Raw genomic sequence first — 22,168 nt, forward strand, 5'->3', positions numbered from 1 at the left:
GCTGTTCCATTACTGGAAGACGTGAACGTTCCTCCCTTAAGTCCTTTAAACAAGTGACCTTATACCAGAGGATTATACAAAACACACACAGAAATACACACGGTCACAGTCACCAACTCTGTGCCTGGCAAGGGCCTAGAAATATAATGACTGGCATGGGTTCACTCAATATGGCCGCCGGTCCACCCATCATGGTACATTGACTTTAATGAGAATGTCTGTTCTAGTTATTCTATTTCTATGGGCTAAGGTCTAATAGCGCCAAGTACTGGAGTACAGAACCAACTGAAAACCTGGGCAGTAGATGCTGGGTACCTAGATACTATGATGAGATGGCATTTCTGTGTTCAACAGCCAAAATGTGTATATTGCTTTTTCCTAAATGCATTTCTGGCAAAGTGCTTAACAATAACCTGGGCCTGACCCCTAAAGACATGGCAGCAATAGCAGCAGAAGGACAGGGGCTGCTATGGACAAACTCCCTAAGACGAACTACCTTAAGAGGAACCAGGCTCTAAAGAAGGAGCCCATCCTCCTCTTGTTTGGCAGGTATACATTCAGATAACATTCTTACCAGCTTCGCTCGTAATTTAACATTTGTATTAGTATTTACACTTCACATTCTAGTTTGTTATTAAGGCACCTGAAAGATCACATTTTCAAGAAGGAAGTTCCGCAAAAAAATGAATTTTGATGAAAACACTTCGTTCGCATGCTGCGTCACATGTGACAATCTAGACCAGAGTCATTGTAGGCCCAGGCATGTCACTGCTGACACAGGCTATCTACCCTGTAGACCTATTCTTTCACTTTCACTTTGGTATAGCCAATTATCTGAAAACAAATATTAGAAAAGCCATTCATATCTACCTAGTGCACTAACCAATACCCTACCCTGAGTAGAAGTCAAGTCAACAGTCTAGAAGAGGCAAGTTGACCTTGAGCTTAAGCTGTGTCAGCATCAGTGTGTGTGTGTGTGTGTGTGTGTGTGTGTGTGTGTGTGCGTGTGTTTGTATGTGTGTGCGCGCGCACGCGCGTGTGGGGTTTACTGTGCTCTCAAACCAACATGGGGAGAGAGAGAGAGAGAGACAGAGAGAGAGAGAGAGAAAGAAGGGGGAGGAGAGAGAGAGAGAAGGGAAGGGGGAGGAGAGAGAGAGAGAGACAGAGCAAGAGAGAGAGAGAGAAGGGGAGGAGAGAGAGAGAGACAGAGCGAGAGAGAGAGATAGAGAAGGGGGAGGAGAGAGAGAGGAGGGAGAGAGAAAGATAAGTGGGGAGGAGAGACAGAGAGACAGAGCGAGAGAGAGAGATAGAGAAGGGGGAGGAGAGAGAGAGGAGGGAGAGAGAAAGATAAGTGGGGATGAGAGAGAGAGAGACAGAGCGAGAGAGAGAGAGATAGAGAAGGGGGAGGAGAGAGAGAGGAGGGAGAGAGAAAGATAAGTGGGGATGAGAGAGAGAGAGGTTACAGGCAGCAGTGAACAGTAAACAGAGGAAGATAGAGAGGGATGGAGAGAGAGGACGACCTTCAACAAACCTACAAGATGATGCAGATCCATGTCTCCAGTCTATCTACTGTATCTGAGCTGAGGGATTATTAGCCAACCTGAAGCATTTACAACAAACACACTAAATGGGACTGTGTGCTGCTTGCCTCATCATTACAATAATGACAAACATCCTTCCGTTATCAGTGCTGCCAATTATCTTTAAAAAACAACATGTGGTTTCCACTTAGCCTCACATGTGTTATTGGAAGACCACACCATAGTGTTGTATCAACCAGCAGACAGAGAGGTATTTGTCAGCATGTGACATCACAGCTCCTGTGGAAGTCAGCTCCTGTGGTCCTTGGACAGGGAACACAGAGAGCAGGGAAGTGACCAAAGACATGTGGCTGGGACAGGGTTGTGTGTGTGTGTATGTGTGTGTGTGTGTGTGTGTGTGTGTGTGTGTGTGTGTGTGTGTGTGTGTGTGTGTGTGTGTGTGTGTGTGTGTGTGTGTGTGTGTGTGTGTGTGGAAGGGGGGAAATGAAGACCCAATATGCATTGGCTCAGCATGAGAGGCCTGTCAGTCAGCATTTTATTTTTTATATTTTTTTATATTCCCCTTTATTACTTTCCAACCCCGCCACCCTTTCCCCACTTGGAGTAAACTAGTGAACAACAACACCTAGGCCTCTACTTCCAGCCCATACCCACTATCTACATTTTATGGACACAGTCAATTTTACAGTAATTACATTTTGTTTGTTCTTTCTCCTGAACTTCTTCTACTCTCAACCTCTCCGATCATTTTCATGATGTCCATCCGGTTTGCTTCTATATGCCATATCTTTCTAACTGTGCTCCTTCACAAAAGCTCCCAACCTACAACCCATACACGTATTATGGATACAGCGTGCCTACATTATTAGTTATCTTGTTATTGTTTGTTGTTAGTTGTTATTAGTCCCATCCTTCAATTCCATTCAACACCTCCCATCTATCTATTAACACCAGTCAGTCATCATTGCTTATAACATGTTATGTCATTGATATGACAGTCTTATGTAACCTTTATGACACAGGGTTCATATTAAGTCTTACCCTTTCATATTTTTGTTAATAATTGTTTTTAGTTCTAATTTTTTTTCTTCTATTCTTGGGCATTATTGACAGGCGTTATTGCAGAGAATATCTCTCTCTCCAGATTACTCTATGGAATTATTTACATTCCAAGCTGTCTGGTTTCTCTCATTATTGCAATTGGTCTCAACAACAGGCATCGTTCCACCATGAATGAAGTGTTTTGTAAATGATCTAATTCACTGGGCTGGGAACATCAAGTACCCAATGTTATTTTGAAGCGGCACTGATAGCCATTTACTGGGCTGGGAACATCAAGTACCCAATGTTATTTTGAAGCGGCACTGATAGCCATTTATTGGGCTGGGAACATAAAGTACACAATGTTATTTTGAGGTGGCACTGATAGCCATTTTTATTGGTCGTGTGACATCATCAGAACAAGCAACCAACCAATCAAATGTACTTTCACGTCTCCAGACCAATGAGGGGATTATATTAATGCCCTGGGCCTGCCCCTGGTGAACCGGGTTAGCGTTGAATGCATTCGTTCTGGAACCGGGATCCCTCCTCGGCGTGAGCCAGGTGCCCCATTTTGGCCGACCGCAAAGTAGTCTCAAAACAAAAGTGACGTAGGTTAAGCACGTGGCGTAGTGAGTAGGATTCTGTGTTTTTACATGGAGAAGTGTTTGCTTTTGATAAAAAGGCTTTATCTGCCTTCCCAATGAAAACGAGTAAAAAAAAAATAGAACATATATTTTATGGAAAAGAGATGTATGTTTCTGAACAATGCATCATGCTGCCTTGTTGACAACATGACGAGGAGCGCAGATTACTGTTCGATTTAAGAATGGCGCTCCTCCCTCACTGCTTTCGCCTGTTCACGTCACGGGCCAAAGCCCACTGCACTTATTCGAACAACCTCAAAGAATGATGAATAATGTTGATTGTTTTTTAAGAGGAAATGCTTTCCAAAGAGTCACACATGCACAACAACATGCACAACTACCAGAATTTGTCATGGGATGCAATTTCTGTTTGTAAACAAATTTCCTGGTTGTAGAGATGTGCGATTACAGTTTAAACCAGGATTTCACAGAATAAATAATAATGATGTCTTTGCAAACAGTTTGGCTTCCTGGGTCTATACATGACAGTCAACAGCAAACAACACAATACAGAGAAAGTGTCTGTACATGACAGTCAACAGTCTGTACATGACAGTCAACAACAAACAACACAATACAGAGAAAGGATCTGTACATGACAGTCAACAGCAAACAACACAATACAGAGAAAGGGTCTGTACATGACAGTCAAAAGCAAACAACACAATACAGAGAAAGGATCTGTACATGACAGTCAACAGTAAACAACACAATACAGAGAAAGGGTCTGTACATGACTGTCAAGGACGGGCGTAGGTGTGGTGTGGAATCAATTGCAGGATGCAGATGCAAGTCCAAAAAACACTTTAATAAAGTCCACAGAAAATAACGGCTACAAACAGAGCCGGTCGAACAAGGAAAAATAAACGCACTCAGCGTAAAAGTACAACAAACGCACAACGTGCGGACTCTCTAATAACATAGAGCACAAACTGACTGGCAACACCTGCTGACATCGAACAACTACACACAACCACAAGACAGAAACAACGAGAACTTAAAGGACACATAATCAAGACGAAATGAGCAACAGGTGTAACAAATCAGACCAAACCAAACACACACAGAAACAACGAACGGTGGCAGCTAGTACTCCGGGGACGACGACCGCCGAAGCCTGCCCGAACAAGGAGAAGGAGCAGCCTCGGCCGAAACCGTGACAATGACAGTCAACAGCAAACATAACAATACAGAGCAAAGCATGACAGTGGGGTTGTATTACTGTATGTAAAGTAAGTAAGTAAGCAGCCCATAGGGCAGGAGTATAGATATCCCAATATATTACTAGAGAGACTATGTCATAAACCCTCAACGTTCCAGAATGGTATGAAAAGCCATTGTGGTCAGGGAGAAATCCAAAGCAGTCTAATTGGAATGAATGGCAGTAGAGGCATAATCCAGATTTGACTTCTGCAGGAAGATACAAATAAAACATGTGCTATATCAGACATTGTGTAATAGAATGATTGTTAACCTAAAATATTCTCATATAATTATAAATACAGTTGATACAGGTGTTATAGACATGTTCTGTATAAATAACCTCTAAAATATATGTCAACAGACCATAACTGTCTCAATGTTTGTTTTCTTGGAAAGCTGGTGTAATAAACGTTGCTATAATATCAAACAGTGTCAGTACTTTGTTGCATTTACAACTTCTCTAAGTCCTAACAGCTAATGATTTCAGCCAGTGTCTGGCTGTGGATTGACTGCGTCATTTGTATGGAATGTTGGCATATTGACAGTTAATTTGAACAATTATTGGAATCATTCCACTTAAACTGACTGGCTAGCTAGCTAATAAACATACTGTGCAGAAAATCTTCAAATTGTTTGTTTTCCACAGTATCATATCTCAGAACACAGTGTATGTAGCCTGCTGTATACTTAGCTAAGTGTTTCTGACTTGAGTGAAACAGCAACATCTATAATGCATATGCAGAAAAAAAAAAATCTCTGAAGCTGGAGACTCTTATCTCCCTCAATAACTTTAAGCATCAGTTGTCAGAGCACCTTACCGATCACTGCACCTGTACACAGCCCATCTGAAATTAGCCCACCCAACTACCTCATCCCTATATTGTTATTTATTTTGCTCTTTTGCACCCCAGTATCTCTATTTGCACATAATCTCTTGCACATCTAGCATTCCAGTGTTAATACTATTGTAATTATTCTGCACTATAGCCTATTTATTGCCTTACCTCCATAACTTGCTACATTTGCACACACTGTATATATATTTTCTGTTGTATTTCTGACTTTATGTTTTTTACCCCATATGTAACTCTGTGTTGTTTTTATTGCACTACTTTGCTTTATCTTGGCCAGGTCGCAGTTGTAAATGAGAACCTGTTCTCAACTGGCTTACCTGGTTAAATAAAGGTGAAATAAAAAAAATAAAAAAATCATATAAGTTTCTTATAGTGAGAGAGTAGCAGTTACTCAGGAGACCTTCACTTATACTATTAGTGTGATGAACACACCAACTCCCAACTCTTACTACTACGACTGCTACTGGACTATACTTCAATACTAATAATAGTCTATACTATTATTACTAGTGCTACAGTGGTACACTTATATACCATTTACTTGTATGCATCAGTAAATCAAATCAAATGTTATTAGTCACATTCTTCATAAACAACAGGTGTAGACTAACAGAGAGAAAGAAAATAGAGAAATAATAAAAAAGTAAAACACAGAATAATAAAAGTAATGGTAACACTTTACTTGACACCTAGCATCATAACACTTTATGACACGATCATAACTATGTCATAATATGTCACAACAGCTGACATAACTTGTCATAACCTGTCATAATATGGTCCTAACACTGTCATGACACATATATTTAGACCTGTTGTGACATGTATCTCGTTATTTTATGGCTGGTTATGACACCTACATAAGAGTGTCAAAACCCACAAGACCTACCACACAAGGCAAAACATGCCATTACACCATAGCCTACTTGTCAACAGTATTTGTTATATGACATTTTCTGAAATTGACCATATTTAATTATCATTGTAATTGCGCATACATTTATGTCAGACATGCACCTACCCCAATGCTCTGTTGCTGATGACTGGGATGAGTGCAGGAGCAGATTTCAGGAGCAGGACAAGACACTCTGACTGATGACTGGCAGCCTATCTGGCTAAGCCTATCTGGCTTATATTTTTATGATGGTCATAACGCTTCTTGACATTGTCATAAAGTGTATTTTCTTAGTCCAAGTAAAGTGACACAGGATGATGATAATGGTTCATAACAGTGTCATGAAGTGTATTTTCAACAAGTTATTCAAAATACAATGAAAATGGAAATTTCTTGGCAGGGAAAAAACACATTTGAATAAATATAGGTTTTGACACTCTTATGTAGGTGTCATAACCAGCCACAAAAAGAACGCAATATATGTCACAACAGATGTAAATATATGGGTCATGACAGTGTTATGACATATTATGACATGGTTATGATCGTGTTATAACGTGTCATGACACTAGGTGTCAAGTAAAGTGTTACCAAAGTAATAATAGATGCACAGTGAGTAATGATGACTTGGATATATACACGGGGTACCAGTACCGAGTCGATGTGCAGGGGTATGAGGTAATTGAGGTAGATACGTACATATAACTATACTCTTAGAAGAAAACGTGCTATCTAGAGCCTTAAATGGTTCTTCGGCTGTTCTTCGGCTGTCCCCTTTTTGGTTCCAGGTAGAACCCTTTTGGGTTCCATGTAGAACCCTTTCTACAGAGGGTTCTACATGAAACACAAAAGGGTTCTACCTGGAACCAAAAAGGGTTCTGCCTGGAACCAAAAAGGGCTCTCCTATGGGGACAGCCGAAGAACCCTTTTGTAACCCTTTTTTCTAAGAGTGTAGGAATAAAGTGAGTAGGCAACAGGATAGACAATAAACAGTAGCAGCTGGATCAGTTGAAATGTGTATGGGTTTGTTTACTTTATTATGTAGGGGTTTTCCTATTCTAAGTGTTGCGTTCCAAATGCCACCCTATTCCCTATTTAGTGCACTACTTTTCACCAGGGCTCATAAGGCCATTTGGGAGGCACTTTGTGAGCCCAGAACAATCTCAGTGCAGATCTCCGTTAGTGTGGTTACTGTAAGTTCATGGTCTCCATGACCTCAAATCCCGGGGGAAGGAGCTTTGGTGTGTGTGTGTCCGTGCACATGTGTGCACGTGTGTGCATGTGTGTGCACGTGTGTATATTAATGCGTGTCTTTGTTTGCACGTACATGTGTGTTTACAGTGTGTGCAGTCTAAATATCAGGAGTCTGATTAAGCCCTATTCAGGAGGCTCTAGCAGCAACATGCTGCTGTTTTCAGGGAAGAAAAGATCTCTTATCTCTGCTTCGACCATTGCCTCAGCAGATTCTCAGAACACTTATGACACACACAAGCATGCAAGCATGCATGCACGGACACACACACACACGCACGCTCACACACACACACACACACACACACACACACACACACACACGCACGCATGCAGACACACACATATACACGTACACATACACACACACACACACAGACAGACTTCCTAATTGAATTTTCAAATTGCCTTGCAGAGTGTCCCTCTCCATTAGCCTGTGTGCCGGCTGGGAGGAGTGTGTGTGAGAGTGTGTTAGCAGCACACACACAAGCAGCACACACACACACTCTAACGGCCATGCCCCAGAGATACTCCTACCAGAGGAGGAAAGCCAGCACGGCGGCAGCTCGGAGGATGGAGAGGCGAGGCAGGGACTCTGGGAAGAGCAACACCACCAACGCTAGCCACAGCCACCGCCACCGCTCCAACAAGCTAGCCATGCTCTCCAGGTATGGAATCTGTTCGTAGCACACCGCTCTTCAGGCTGCTTGGTTTAGTCAAAGCCAATGTGCGGAGGCCTTGCTGGGAGCATAATGGATTTTTGGTTGGAATACGAGGTAGCAACGATATGCCTTTTCCTTTTCCCGTTAATTCTTCTTCTTCTTCTTCTTCTTCTTCTTCTTCTTCTTCTTCTTCTTCTTCTTCTTCTTCTTCTTCTTCTTCTTCTTCTTCTTCTTCTTCTTCTTCTTCTTCTTCTTCTTCCTTCCAGGTCTCTGATCCTCTGTCACTCCAGGGCCAGTGATGACTGCCCCAGCCCCGAAGAGAGACAGCCAGGGGAGGGCTGGGAGGGAGACGGGGGCTTGGGGAGAGACGGGGAGGGGGACAGAGAGGGGGAAAGGTACCGGAAGAAGATCCAGGAAGGACCCCAGGAGAGTGGAGGAACTATGCAGGCATCTACACAGCCACCCGTAGAGGCCACCAACACACTCAGGGCTACAGGAGAACACAAGAGGAATATGAGGAGGTCCTTCAGTATCAAGGTATGAATGGGGATCATTTGCTTATAACATTATGGAGTTGTGTTTGGACATTTCAATGATATATTACATCATAATGTGGTGCCAAGCCAACAGGGTTGCTGTTTGCAAAGTGCTATTAACAATGTATGCCTCCTGGTCCTGAATTATGACTGTTCTGCACAGTGCTATCTTTGCATTGGTTGTTTTTATCAATACATTTGAAAACCATTTTTTATGCACATAATCATTGTTAATGCACGTTATACACACTATTACTTAACTAAGAGAACTATGATAAGAAGTTTTAATGAATCTGGAAAAACTAAAAAGATGTGTGTTTATGTCAGTCCAGTCCCTCAGGCAGTGTATTGGTCAGACATGTAGATCCTTTCTCAGCTGACAGGCTGACAGCTAGGCATCAGGGTGGATTAGCATACCATGTTCAGGTACCATACATGTTGCATGTTAAGACTGTTACTGCTATTGCAAGAGTGAACAAGCTAAAGACTCCAGCCTTCAAAAGCATATGACTTACTTCTTGTTATGTGTGGTGGGTAGAGAGTCTTAGTTGCTCAAAAGGGGTCAGATCCTCACTTGAAACATGCATTGAAGACAATGGGAGATTTGTGGGGGGGGGGGGGAATGAATAATGCATGTTGATCTCAAGTTAGGACTTGTCTCAATATGAAAAGCATTTAGGATAAAACATATACAATACAGTATTGTATCTGAAGATTGAGTCCAGTGTATGAAGAACTCCTGGTACTACCCATAATATAGTCTGGAATGTGTTCCTCTAGTCATCTCTGTCTGGACTGGGTTCCTCTAGTCATCTTTGTCTGGACTGGGTTCCTCTAGTCATCTCTGTCTGGACTGGGTTTCTTGTGCAAATGCATAACAGCAATCACATGGCCTGTGTGTCAGGGGGCTGAGTGCTGCTCTTGGGCCTGTTTCACTCACACACAAAGAAAGTGTTTGTTGGGAACCAGGGGAGGGAGAGAGGTATTAGACCACATTGGAGGGAAAGACATGTTAACTAGCTAACACAAGGCTATGAGGACATTTCACTGATGTCATAGAGCCTCGGGACAATGTGGCCATGTTCAAATACTTAATAAATGCACCCTTCCTTCCTTCATCCCTCCCCTATTTGAGGTTATGGCTGGTCTGTTAGTCTTGTTCCTAGCTATGTGTTATAAGATAAAAGCATCACCTCTGTCAGTAGCTGTGAACTCACATGGCTGATTCTATTCAGGCCAATCTTCAGCCAGATTGATGTCAGGAAGTAATGTTCCGTAGCAGACTGATTCTGTTCAGGCTAACCTTCTGCCAGGTTGATGTCAGGAAGTAGTGTTCCGTAGCAGACTGATTCTGTTCAGGCCAACCTTCAGCCAGATTAATGTCAGGAAGTAGTGTTCCGTAGCAGACTGATTCTGTTCAGGCCAATCTTCAGCCAGATTAATGTCAGGAAGTAGTGTTTAGCGGCAGACTGATTATGTTCAGGCCAACCTTCAGCCAGATTAATGTCAGGAAGTAGTGTTCCGTAGCAGACTGACTCTGTTCAGGCTAATCTTCAGCCAGGTTGATGTCAGGAAGTAGTGTTCCGTAGCAGACTGATTCTGTTCAGGCCAACCTTCAGCCAGATTAATGTCAGGAAGTAGTGTTTAGCGGCAGACTGATTATGTTCAGGCCAACTTTCAGCGAGATTGATGTCAGCAAGTAGTGTTCCGTAGCAGACTGATTCTGTTCAGGTGAATGCACCAATTTGTAAGTCGCTCTGGATAAGAGCGTCTGCTAAATGACGTAAATGTAAATGTAATGTAAATGTTCAGGCCAACCTTCAGCCAGATTAATGTCAGGAAGTAGTGTTCCGTAGTACACTGATTCTGTTCAGGCCAACCTTCAGCCAGATTAATGTCAGGAAGTAGTGTTCCGTAGCAGACTGATTCTGTTCAGGCCAATCTTCAGCCAGATTGATGTCAGGAAGTAGTGTTTAGCGGCAGACTGATTATGTTCAGGCCAACCTTCAGCCAGATTGATGTCAGGAATTAAAATGTTCCGTAGCAGAACATAAATCAGAGTTCATGAATGAATGAATGCTAGTTATTTAATCACTAGGATAACATGAGGACTATGTCACAAGACAGTATGATCCTATGGACATTCAGAGAGAAACCCAAGGTTACCCTAAAGTTTATGAATGAACTCTATTCACCAAGGTTAGGTCGATTCCATGTCAACTCATTAAGAGTGAATTCGTTGATAGTGAAGCGGAAGGCTGTCATTTAAAAACTGTCATATAAAGATCCTACCGTTGATTATGACAAGACACACCTGGTGGGTGAATCAGAGGAAAGAGCTTGTTAGTGTCCAACCGGTCACAAATTAATTGAGTTCACATAGAAAGAAAGGCTTGATTCCTTTTCAAACCCCTGAATTGGCCTAGGAGAAATGGAATTGAGCCCAATCCTGCTACTCTGAGCTGACAGAAGGCTATGTCACAGGACAGTCAATAACAGACATTCAGATACATGCAAAAATACCATGAGGGAAACAAACAGTGAGTTGACGTTCACTGTGTTTTACATTGTTTTATGTTCATATCATGTGCATGTTAGAACGTGTGTTTAATACCTCTGGGTTGTTGTTGTTTATATTCAGATAGAGATATATAATGGAACAAGGGGAGACATTGAAAAGGATAGAGAGAGGGGGTTCCATGTGCTGCAGGTTACAGCTTTACCCACTAGCCCAGACTCAGGCACCCCACAGTTAGACTACAGCATTTCATCTCAAAAAATTTTCAACCGTAGTGGGTGTGGGGCAGTACCTTTACAATGGTTCCAAAAATGGCCCCTGCATTTCATAAGGACAATGTCATGTGAGATTTAAGTTAATCATATGGTTCTCTTTTAAAAGGAGCCTAAACACACTAGCAGTTCTCATAAAGGTAACTTATGCACGCTGTGGCACAGTTCATAGACCTATAAAAGCTCTACTACTCTGTTATTTGTTCTGAAGCTGTCAACCCATTAACTCAAGGTCTTGATTTGGTCATAAAGCCGTCTTTTAAAACCCTGCATAGAGGTGCCCTTGTGTTGGCTCTGCTGGACTGGACTGTACTGGTATAAGAAAAGGCCAGGGGAGCCATATGTATCTAACGTCTCAGAGTAGGAGAGCTGATTTAGGATCAGCTTTGCCTTTTAGATCACAATGAATAAGATAATACAGACAGGGGTGACCTGATCCTAGATCAGCACTCCTACTCTGATGTGCTTGATACATATGCAGTTAGAGTTGTAGCTCTAGTCTAGGCAATGTGTTTCTTTGACCCCTCTGAAGATCCGTCCCCAACTTCCCTGGTTTTACTCTCTAAACAAACATATTTTATGCTATCGTAGTCTATTGGAACCATCCATATGAACCACTAAAATCCAATCAAATCAGATGTTATTTGGCACATGCGCCGAATACAACAGGTGGAGACCTTACCATGAAATGTATTAACCAACAATGCAGTTCAACAAATAGAGTTAAGAAAATATTTACTAAATAAACTCAAGTTAGAAAAAATAAAAAAGTAACACAATAAAATAACTATAACGAGGCTGTATATAGGGGGTACCAGTACTGAGTCATTGTGCGGGGGTATAGGTTAGTCGAGGTAATTTCTACATGTAAGTAAGGGTAAAGTGAATCAATGTAAATAGTCTGGGTGGCCATTTGATTAATTATTCAGCAGTCTTATGGCTTGAGGGTAGAAGCTGTTAAGGAGCCTTTTGGACCTAGACTTGGCGCTCCGGTACCGCTTGCTGTGCGATAGCAGAGACAACAGTCTATGACTTGGGTGACTGGAGTCTTTGACAATTTTTTGGGCCTTCCTCTGACACCGCCTAGTATATAGGTCCTGGATGTCAGGAAGCTTGGCCCCAGTGATGTACTGGGCCGTACGCACTATGGTCGGATGCCGAGCAGTTACCATACCAGGCGGTGATGCAACCGGTCAGGATGCTCTCGATGGTGCAGCTGTATAACTTTTTGAGGATCTTGTGACCCATGCCAAATCTTTTCAGTCTCCTGAGGGGGAAAAGGCGTTGTCGTTCCCTCTTCATGACTGTTTTGATGTGTTCGGACCATGATAGTTTGTTGGTGATATGGACACCAATTGCAGCTTCATCAACTGAGTGCTAGCCTTTTCGCATGCTTGTGTCGCTCCTTGACTTATAACACCCTTGTCTAATGAAGAAAACAAAGTTGAGCATGTTGTAACCTCATCTCTCCTGGGACTGTATTGGCACAGGAGAGTATTGCCCCTGCATAGAGGTCCCCTTGTGCTAACGCTCTGCTTGCCCTATTGGTGCAGGAGAGCAGTATCTGGAGGATGTGTGTAACGACGGGGGCGGGCGAGGAGGGTCTGGGCCTGCAGACGGGCGATAGCAGCCACCAGACGGAGGACAAAGAGCCCAGTGTGGAGCGAGGGAGGAACGGAGGAGGGGAGGGACACAGGTAGCAAGCCATACAGATATAAGCAGACTGCTATAATGCTTTATTACTTCTTGTAAGCATGTCTGGGCCTTTATACTGTCTTCTTAAAGGGATACTTTGGGATTTTGTATGTCTCTGTGTCCAGTATGAAGGAAGTTGGGGGGACAGATAGCCTAGCTGTTAAGAGCGTTGGGAAAATATCTGAAAGGTTGCTGGTTTGAATCCCCGAGCCGACTAGGTGAAAAATATGTCGATGTGTCCTTGAGCAAGGCACTTAACCCTAATTGCTCCTGTTAGTCGCTCTGGATAAGAGCATCTACTAAAAAGTTAGAGGTAGTTTTGCAAGCCAATGCTAACTAGCGTTAGCGCAATGACTGGAAGTCTATGGGTATCTACTAGCATGCTTCATACTGGACACAGAGACAAAAAAATGGTATCCACGAGTTTATCTGACTCTGGGGAAGTAGATAAAATCCTGAAGTATCCCTTTAAGGCTTATTATTATATGTTATGGCTTTCTATGTAATACATTTTGAACTGATTCAAAATGGCTGTTAGCATAGTGCATTATACCTGTCAGTTTATGGTTTTTCGAAGATGGCCTTGCCAAGGCTTGTGTACAACAGTTTGGGAAATGCATGCAGCAGATTCCCAAAGTGTAGTGGCTAATGTACCCACACTGCCAAACAACAGTGGCTATTTTTCTATGCTTAGTTCTCAGAGGAAAGCTTCAAAGCAATTTCCCTGAAGCTTCTGTCTAACTTTGTCTTTCTGCCTGCTTCTCCAGGAGCAGTTACCTTCAGAGTACAGACAAGCTTGCACCTTTTAACGGACAGTGTCTAAACGGCCATGCCAGGACAGAGGTGGAGAGGCAGGCCAAGAACGGCCATGCTGCCAGGACAGAGGGGGAGGGAGGGAGGCAGGCCGCCTCCAGGAACAGCCACATAACAGCCTACAGTGAGGTAGAACCACTCACATCCCACTCACATCCCACTTGTTCTGTTGCTGAAATGAAGAAAAAATATAAATGTTGGCACTCCATACCAGACCTGGGTTCAAATAGTATTTGTTTTACTTCAAATGGAGTGCCATGCAGTGGACGAGGTGTGCACTTGGGGACTATTCCATTTTTTCCATAGACAACTCCTATGTTTGCCATTCTAAATTGATACATCCCATAATATGTTCAGTTGGGTCCCAAATGGCACCCTATTCCCTGTATAGTGCAGTACTTTTACCAAAGTATTGACAATATAGGGAATAGGGTGCCATTTTGGACCCTCACTATAATACAGATTTGACACTCCACCTGTGTTACAGTAGGTCATTCTCCATCATCCCTCTAGCCACTAAGGCTGTGTGGGTCTGGCATTTCTTCACATGCTGTAGCCACATTCCCATCCTACATCCACCAGACACTGGTCCCAGCCAACACTGGTCCCAGGTGGAATCTGTGGGGCAGAATATCTGCATTGCCTCAGAAATGATGTGAAATCAGAAATGGAATGAGTTCAAATTAAACCAAATAGTGCAACAAAACATTGCTAGCCACAGTCACTGCACTGTCAGTATGTGGGAAAAAGAGCTGCGTAGTGACATTGATGACATTAGATATGACATGCATTCTGCCTGTACAGGAGTGACAGTTCCAAATGATCAATCAATCAAATTGATGGGGGCCCATCCTCATTTGGCTGAAACGGGTAGAAAATAGTCTCAAAACAGAAATTGAATAGGAAGAGATTACTGACTTTGCTGTCAGCCATTTGGTGAAAAGGGAGAGAGAGAGAGAGAGATTACATTTCCCATATCTCATGAATGGATATAGAGTGTGAGTCCTGGCTTAAGTGTTCATTCTACTTCTCCCACTGCGGTTGAAGCAGCTTTCACTCTACGTGGAAGGCCCTCTCACATCTTCCTCCCTCATCCAATTTGTAATCATTTTTCAGAGGTTGGACTGAGGATATGTTGAAGCTGTCTCATGCTAGGTGACACTACATCTGACCAAGCCAAGTCCCTGTCTGTTTGAGATGATACAGAAGGGTATAAGGCAGAGACTCTCACACACACGCTCATGCACACTCACAGAGAGAGAGAGAGAGAGAGAGAGAGAGAGAGAGAGAGAGAGAGAGAGAGAGAGAGAGAGAGAGAGAGAGAGAGAGAGAGAGAGAGAGAGAGAGAGAGAGACAGATAATGAGAGAGAGAGAGACAGATAATGAGAGAGAGAGAGAGAGAGAGATAATGAGAGAGAGAGAGAGAGAGAGAGAGAGAGACTGGCACACACACAGATAATGAGAGAGAGAGAGAGAGAGAGAGAGAGCAAGTGAGAGAGAGAGAGAGCAAGTGAGAGAGAGAGAAAGAGAGAGAGAGTGATACAGACAGACAGATAAGAAGAGAAGGGAGGGACAGACAAGTAGGAAAGAATGTCTAAAACATGTGACAACTTTGGACTCAGCTGATTGTGTTTTGAACACTGTTTCAGTCTCTCCTTCAAATCTTTCCCATAATACTCAGTCCTGCCTCTAGCAGAGAAATAGTATGCGTTGTTATGGAGACCAAATTGAAAACAGGAAATTCAATAATTCAAATCAGACTTCTCTAACTGAAGTGAGCAAGTGTTAAATATATTAACTAATATATTCCAGATATGAACTAAAAGGGCAATCAATATTTTAGAAGCTTATTAGTTCATTTTAATTCCATCAATCTCTTCCAAGCATTTAAATACTATATTCACACATTTTATTTGGAATAATTCTGTATCTTACACAATCAGTATAAGTCCTAAAAACTATCTCCAATCATAGAAAGATTGACACATGTACACCATTGAATTCCATAACGATTAAACTTTCAGTCCTTTCTGTGTGTTGTAGGAAAGCTCAACATGTGAGCAGCAGCCCCACTCCCCTGGAGGTGTAACCCTGGCAGACCCCCTGAGCCTGGCAGACCCCATGGCAGTGGCCAACTACACAGAGACAGAACACACTGGGAACAACAACCACCTCAAGGTATCAATTAGGACTCTTCTAAGTCCTCTTGATAAACATTCACAGACTGTTTGGTTCAGTGTGTCTTCATTATCTTTAGGCTTTAACTTTGAAAATCATTGTTTGAACATCCATTTCCCTCCAAGAGTGGATGAATACCTGGGTTGAATTCAGTAGGGCACATCATTGTAAAACGTTTTGAAACGGAAAACAAAAATAACAGCCCAGGTAGTCCATCCTTAGTCTGGGTACCAATCTGTTTAGCTAACATTCTACTCCACCAGGGTAGCACAGGACATGGAGTACAAGGCGTGGAATGTAAGCTAAACAGACTGGCACCCAGCCTAGTCCATGACCCTGTTTCAGTGTGTTTTCCTCCGTTTGGTGTCGAATGAACATGACCCTGGTATGTTGTGAGTTGTAGCTGGCAATCCCAGAGATGAATGAGGACAGAGGCTGGGACACAGAGAGGACAGGACACTGTCTTCAGGGACAGACGGTCTGCAAGAGGACCCGCTCCAACTCTACCAGTAACACACATGCACACACGCATGCACGCACGCACACACACACACACACACACACACACACACACCGATATGAGGCCTGAAAGGCAGTTGTCTTGAGTTTCCTGTGGTACATCATTAGATACTATTAAGTCATTTCCTTCCTGTCCTAGAAGAACATGAGGACATTATAATCTCTAAATGGATGTTGAGTTTGTCACATCCTGCACAGATGTTGTCTAAACTCTGGAAATGACTAAATGTAATGATGCTTGAAATTGACCTGGGTACGTTTTGTAAGTCACTTGTTTTTAGTTTTTTTTTTACAAATTGCATTCCTTGCTGTTTGAGCAACTAGTCTTTCCCTGTTTTGACCTGCTTTTATGATGAGTAACCAAGAGTCTTGTTATCGCCCAGAAAATGTCGTAGGCTTTAGCTCAATGGGCTAATGTGGTATTGAGGGAAGCAGATAACCCAGGTTCCATACAGTTGATCACAGTTGGTGTCTTGAGTTCTGCTTGGTCTCTGGATAGTATTGCATCACATGACATTGTATTGAGTCACATGACATTGTATTGAATCACATGACATTGTATTGAATTGTGCTCAGGTGTCCATCCATACTGGATCGGAGACCTGGACACTATTATCCTGAAGACACCTGAGCTTTACCAGAGCAACACCCACGGAACCGCTGGTTTCTTTGGCAGCAGGAAGTCCCTGTCCCAGCAGCTGGAGTTTCCTCACAACCCCAACCAGGTGTGTGTGTGTGCCTGTCTGCCTACCTGCCTTGAGAGTTTCTGCACCTGCAAATGCTCTGATTACAATGAATCAAGATCGGTCCTGACTTATTACATTCGTGAGATTTCTACAGGAGCCGCTGCTCCTATTGCCTTGTTATTTCAATTTGAGTTCTCATGATAAAAGTTTCTATTCAATGAAGTTCTTGGAAGGAGACTCTTTTACATTATAATCATTACATAATTCAATGATCCGCTCATACAGTGAGTGAGACGGAGAGAAGAGAAACGTCAGAACAATACGAAAAGAAGGGAGATTAAAAACAGGTGTAGAAAACACTTCCAAAAAGCATCTGGAATTAGTCAACTCAATTTGTCAGGCTTCTTCCTGCTTAGCAGAACTTGGACTCTAGAGCGAGCGAGGAAAAATGTGTGTGTGTGTGTGTGTGTGTGTGTGTGTGTGTGTGTGAAACCTGTATGTGTGTGTGTGTGTGTGTGTGTGGAACCTGACTGAGGGTGTCTCCCGTCTGTCCCCCTCCTCCCCCTTCTCCACCCTCCACCCCACTCCTCCTCCCCCCTCCACAGCCCGTTCCCCGCCCCTCTCGCTCTCTTAGCCGCTCTCTTAGCTCCGCCCATCTGGTCCACTCCTGCAGTAACGTCCAAGCCTTCATCATCTGTAACATTGTGCTGATGAAGGGCCATGGCAAGGTAATTATGCAGCACGTTTGAACGTCTGCTCCAGGATCTTGAACGCAACACGTGGCCCTGGGGCTAATTCATAATAAAGCATCATTGTTTGCTTCTACTACTGAGTAGCATCTAATCTTTACACATACTAGTGATAAGTTGTTGCTTTGGCCCTGAGTTTTCCCTGACCATATGACTTGATGGGAAAACTCGGGGTCCTAGTTACATTTAAGCCAGTCAGAGTACAATTGCAAAGACCACCCCCTCAGTGCTATTGGCCGGGTTAATATTTTTCATTACCAGAAATGAAACTACAGATTACATCTTTAAAGGGGGTGAATACTCCTCCTTAAAGGTGCAATCTGTAGTTTCAAGTCTCTCCTAACTGTTGTGTTGTCCCATGCAGGGTCTGGGGTTCAGTATCGTGGGGGGCAGGGACAGCATGTATGGACCCATGGGTATCTACGTCAAGACCATCTTCCCAGGAGGGGCGGCGGCTGCAGATGGCAGACTGCAGGAGGGTAAGAGGAGAAAGACAGAGAGGTAGCTCTGGGTCTTCCACTCAACCATTCTGAGTGATCACCTTCAACCAATGGTGAAGCATTTCTATCCTGATGGGAGTGGCCTCTTCCAGGATGACAATGCCCCCATCCACAGGGCACAACTGGTAACTGAATGGTTTGATGAGCATGAAAACGATGTAAACCATATGCTTTCGTTCAAATGTTATTAGTACAACAACAGAGTTGATCTCAGTCCAACACTGACTTACACTAAAGCATACACACACCCTGTAGCCCTCTTGGACTGCTGGACCAGTGACCACTGTCTTAGATCTATACAGTATGGCACAGAATTATCATTTAGTTTACTATATTATCATATTATTATCTGTATGGTGAGCAGCATGTTGGCTGACTGTGGTCCAACTCTCTCTCTCTATCTCTCTCTCTCTCTCTCTCTCTCTCTCTCTCTCTCTCTCTCTCTCTCTTTGTCTCTCTCTCTCTCTTTGTCTCTCTCTCTCTCTCTCTCTCTCTCGCTCTCTCTCTCTCTCTCTCTCTCTCTCTCTCTCTCTCTCTCTCTCTCTCTCTCTCTCTCTCTCTCTCTCTCTCTCTCTCTCTCTCTCTCTCTCTCTCTCTCTCTCTCTCTCTCTCTCTCTCTCTCTCTCTCTCTCTCTCTCTCTCTCTCTCTCTCTCTCTCTCTCTCTCTCTCTCTCTCTCTCTCTCTCTCTCTCTCTCTCTCTCTCTCTCTCTCCCTCTCTCTCAATTCAATTTCAATTCAAATGGCTTTATTGGCATGGGAAACATATGTTTACATTGCCAAAGCAAGTGAAATAGATCATGAAGGAAAGTGAAATAAACAATAAATATTAACAGTAAACATTACACTCACAAACGTTCCAAAGGAATAGACATTTCAAATGTCATATTATGTATATATACAGTGTTGTAACGATGTCAAATAGTTAAAGTACAAAAGGGAAAATAAATAAACATAAATATGGGTTGTATTTACAATGGTGTTTGTTCTTCACTGGTTGCCCTTTTCTTGTGGCAACAGGTCACAAATCTTGCTGCTTTGATGGCACACTGTGGTATTTCACCCAATAGATAAGGGAGTTTATCCAAATTGGGTTTGTTTTGGAATTCTTTGTGGGTCTGTGTAATCTCAAGGAAATATGTGTTTCTAATATTGTCATACAATTGGCAGGAGGTTAGGAAGTGCAGCTTAGTTTCCACCTCATTTTGTGGGCAGTGTGCACATAGCCTGTCTTCTCTTGAGAGCCAGGTCTGCCTACGGTGGGCTCTCTCAATAGCAAGGCTATGCTCACGGAATCTGTACATAGTCAAAGCTTTCCTTAATTTTGGGTCAGTCACAGTGGTCAGGTATTCTGCCACTGTGTACTCTCTGTTTAGGCCCAAATAGCATTCTAGTTTGCTCAGTTTTTTTTGTTACTTCTTTCCAATGTGTCAAGTAATTATCTTTTTGTTTTCTCATGATTTGGTTTTGTCTAATTGTGTTGCTGTCCTGGGGCTCTGTGGGGTCTGTTTGTGTTTGTGAACAGAGACCCAGGACCACCTTGCTTAGGGGAATCTTTTCCAGGTTAATCTCTCTGTAGGTGAAGGCTTTGTTATGGAAGGTTTGGGAATCGCTTACTTATAGGTGGTTGTAGAATTTAATGGCTCTTTTCTGGATTTTGATAATTAGCGGGTGTCGGCCTAATTCTGCTCTGCATGCATTATTTGGCGTTTTGGGATCGAGAATTTGTGGTCCTGGCAACTGGACCTTTTTTGGAACACCATAATTTTTGTCTTACTGAGATTTACTGTCAGGGCCCAGGTCTGTCAGAATCTGTGCAGAAAATCTAGGTGCTGCTGTAGGCCCTCCTTGGTAGGGGACAGAAGCACCAGATCATCAGCAAACAGTAGACATTTGACTTCAGATTTTAGTAGTGAGGCCTGGTATTGCAGACAGTTCTAGTGCCCTCGCCAATTCGTTGATATATGTGTTGAAGAGGGTGGGAATCAAGCTGCATCCCCTGTCTCACCCCACGGCCCTGTGGAAATAAATGTGTGTGTTTTTGCCAGTTTTAACCACACACTTGTTGTTTGTGTACATGGATTTTATAATGTCGTGGGTTTTTCCCCCAACACCGCTTTCCATCCATTTGCATAGCAGACCCTCACGCCAAATTGAGTCAAAAGCTTTTTCGAAATCAACAAAGCCTTAATTAGGGTGTGCAGGGTGAATACGTGGTCTGTCGTATGGTAATTTGGTAAAAAGCTAATTTGACATTTGCTCAGTACATTGTTTTCACTGAGGAAATGAACTAGTCTGCTGTTAATGATAACGCAGAGGATTTTCCCAAGGTTGCTGTTGACGAATATCCCACGGTAGTTATTGGGTTCAAATTTGTCTCCACTTTTGTGGATTGGGGTGAGCAGTCCTGGTTCCAAATATTGGGAAAATGCCTGTGATGCGTGATTTGAAGGAGTCAGGCGCAAGAGGAAAAATCACAGTATACAGAGATTTTTCCATAATCCAGCGTAACCAGTTCAGTGCACAAAACAGGCGCACTGGAACAAACATGCACACGGGGAAAACACCCCGGCAACACAAAATACTGAGCTCAACCGAGCTACTAATCCTCACAATGAACAATCACCCACAAGGACAAGGGGGGCAGAGGGAACACTTAAACACGTACTAATGACGGGAATATGAACCAGGTGTGTATAATTGACAAGACAAGACAAATGGAATGATGAGATATGGAGCGGCAGTGGCTAGAAGGCCGGTGACGACGAACGCCGAAGCCTGCCCGAACAAGGAGGGGAGGCAGCTTTGGAGGAAGTCGTGACAATGCCAGAGCTGAGGATGATGTTAAAGAGTTTAAGTATAGCCAATTGGAATTGGTGGTCTGTATATTTTATCATTTAATTTAGGATACCATCAACACCACAGGCCTTTTTAGGTTGGAGGATTTGTATTTTGTCCTGTAGTTCATTCAATGTAATTGGAGAATCCAGTGGGTTCTGGTAGTTTTGAATTGTTGATTCTAAGATTATTGTTTGATCATGTATATGTTTTTGCTGTTTGTTCTTTGTTATAGAGCCAAAAAAGATTGGAGAAGTAGTTTATCCATACATATCCGTTTTGGATAGATAGCTCTTTGTGTTGTTTGTTTAGTGTGTTCCAATTTTCCCGTAGTGGTTAGATTCTATGGATTCTTCAATTACATTGAGCGGATTTCTGACGTGCTGTTTCTTCTTTTTCCGTAGTTTATTTCTGTATTGTTTTAGTGATTCACCATAGTGAAGGCGTAGGCTCAGGTTTTCTGGGTCTCTATGTTTTTGGTTGGATAGGTTTTTGGTTGGATTTCATTCTTAGGTTTTTGCATTCTTCATCAAACCATTTGTCATTGTTGTTAATTTTCTTAGGTTGTCTCCTAGATTTGATAGGGAAGCTGAGAGGTCAAATATACTGTTTAGGTTTTCTACTGCCAAGTTTAAACCTTCACTATTACAGTGAAACTTTTTCTCCAGGAAGTTGTCTAAAAGCGATTGAATTTGTTGTTGCCTAAATGTTTTTTGGTAGGTTCTAAGCTACTTTCCTTCCACCTATAGCATTTCTTAATATTATGTAGTTC

The 22,168-nt window shown here is 42.8% G+C and overlaps 1 protein-coding gene across 1 annotated transcript; it reads left to right on the forward strand.

Annotated features, from left to right (window-relative positions):
- Positions 1 to 469: 469 nt before the first annotated feature.
- LOC311117686 (uncharacterized protein) lies at positions 470 to 18,539 on the forward strand (the record flags this gene model as incomplete). The annotated part of the gene is made up of 10 exons (XM_084192616.1): positions 470 to 549; positions 7,888 to 8,100; positions 8,361 to 8,631; positions 12,974 to 13,116; positions 13,883 to 14,057; positions 15,972 to 16,106; positions 16,510 to 16,615; positions 17,202 to 17,350; positions 17,917 to 18,039; positions 18,425 to 18,539. Coding segments are annotated over 10 exons (1,510 nt in total), but the record flags the coding sequence as incomplete, so codon positions are not given.
- Between the last annotated feature and the right edge of the window lie 3,629 nt (positions 18,540 to 22,168).

Source organism: Coregonus lavaretus (genome assembly GCF_964263955.1).
Source record: "Coregonus lavaretus genome assembly, contig: HAP1_SCAFFOLD_1925, whole genome shotgun sequence".
NCBI classification, from domain to species: domain Eukaryota; kingdom Metazoa; phylum Chordata; class Actinopteri; order Salmoniformes; family Salmonidae; genus Coregonus; species Coregonus lavaretus.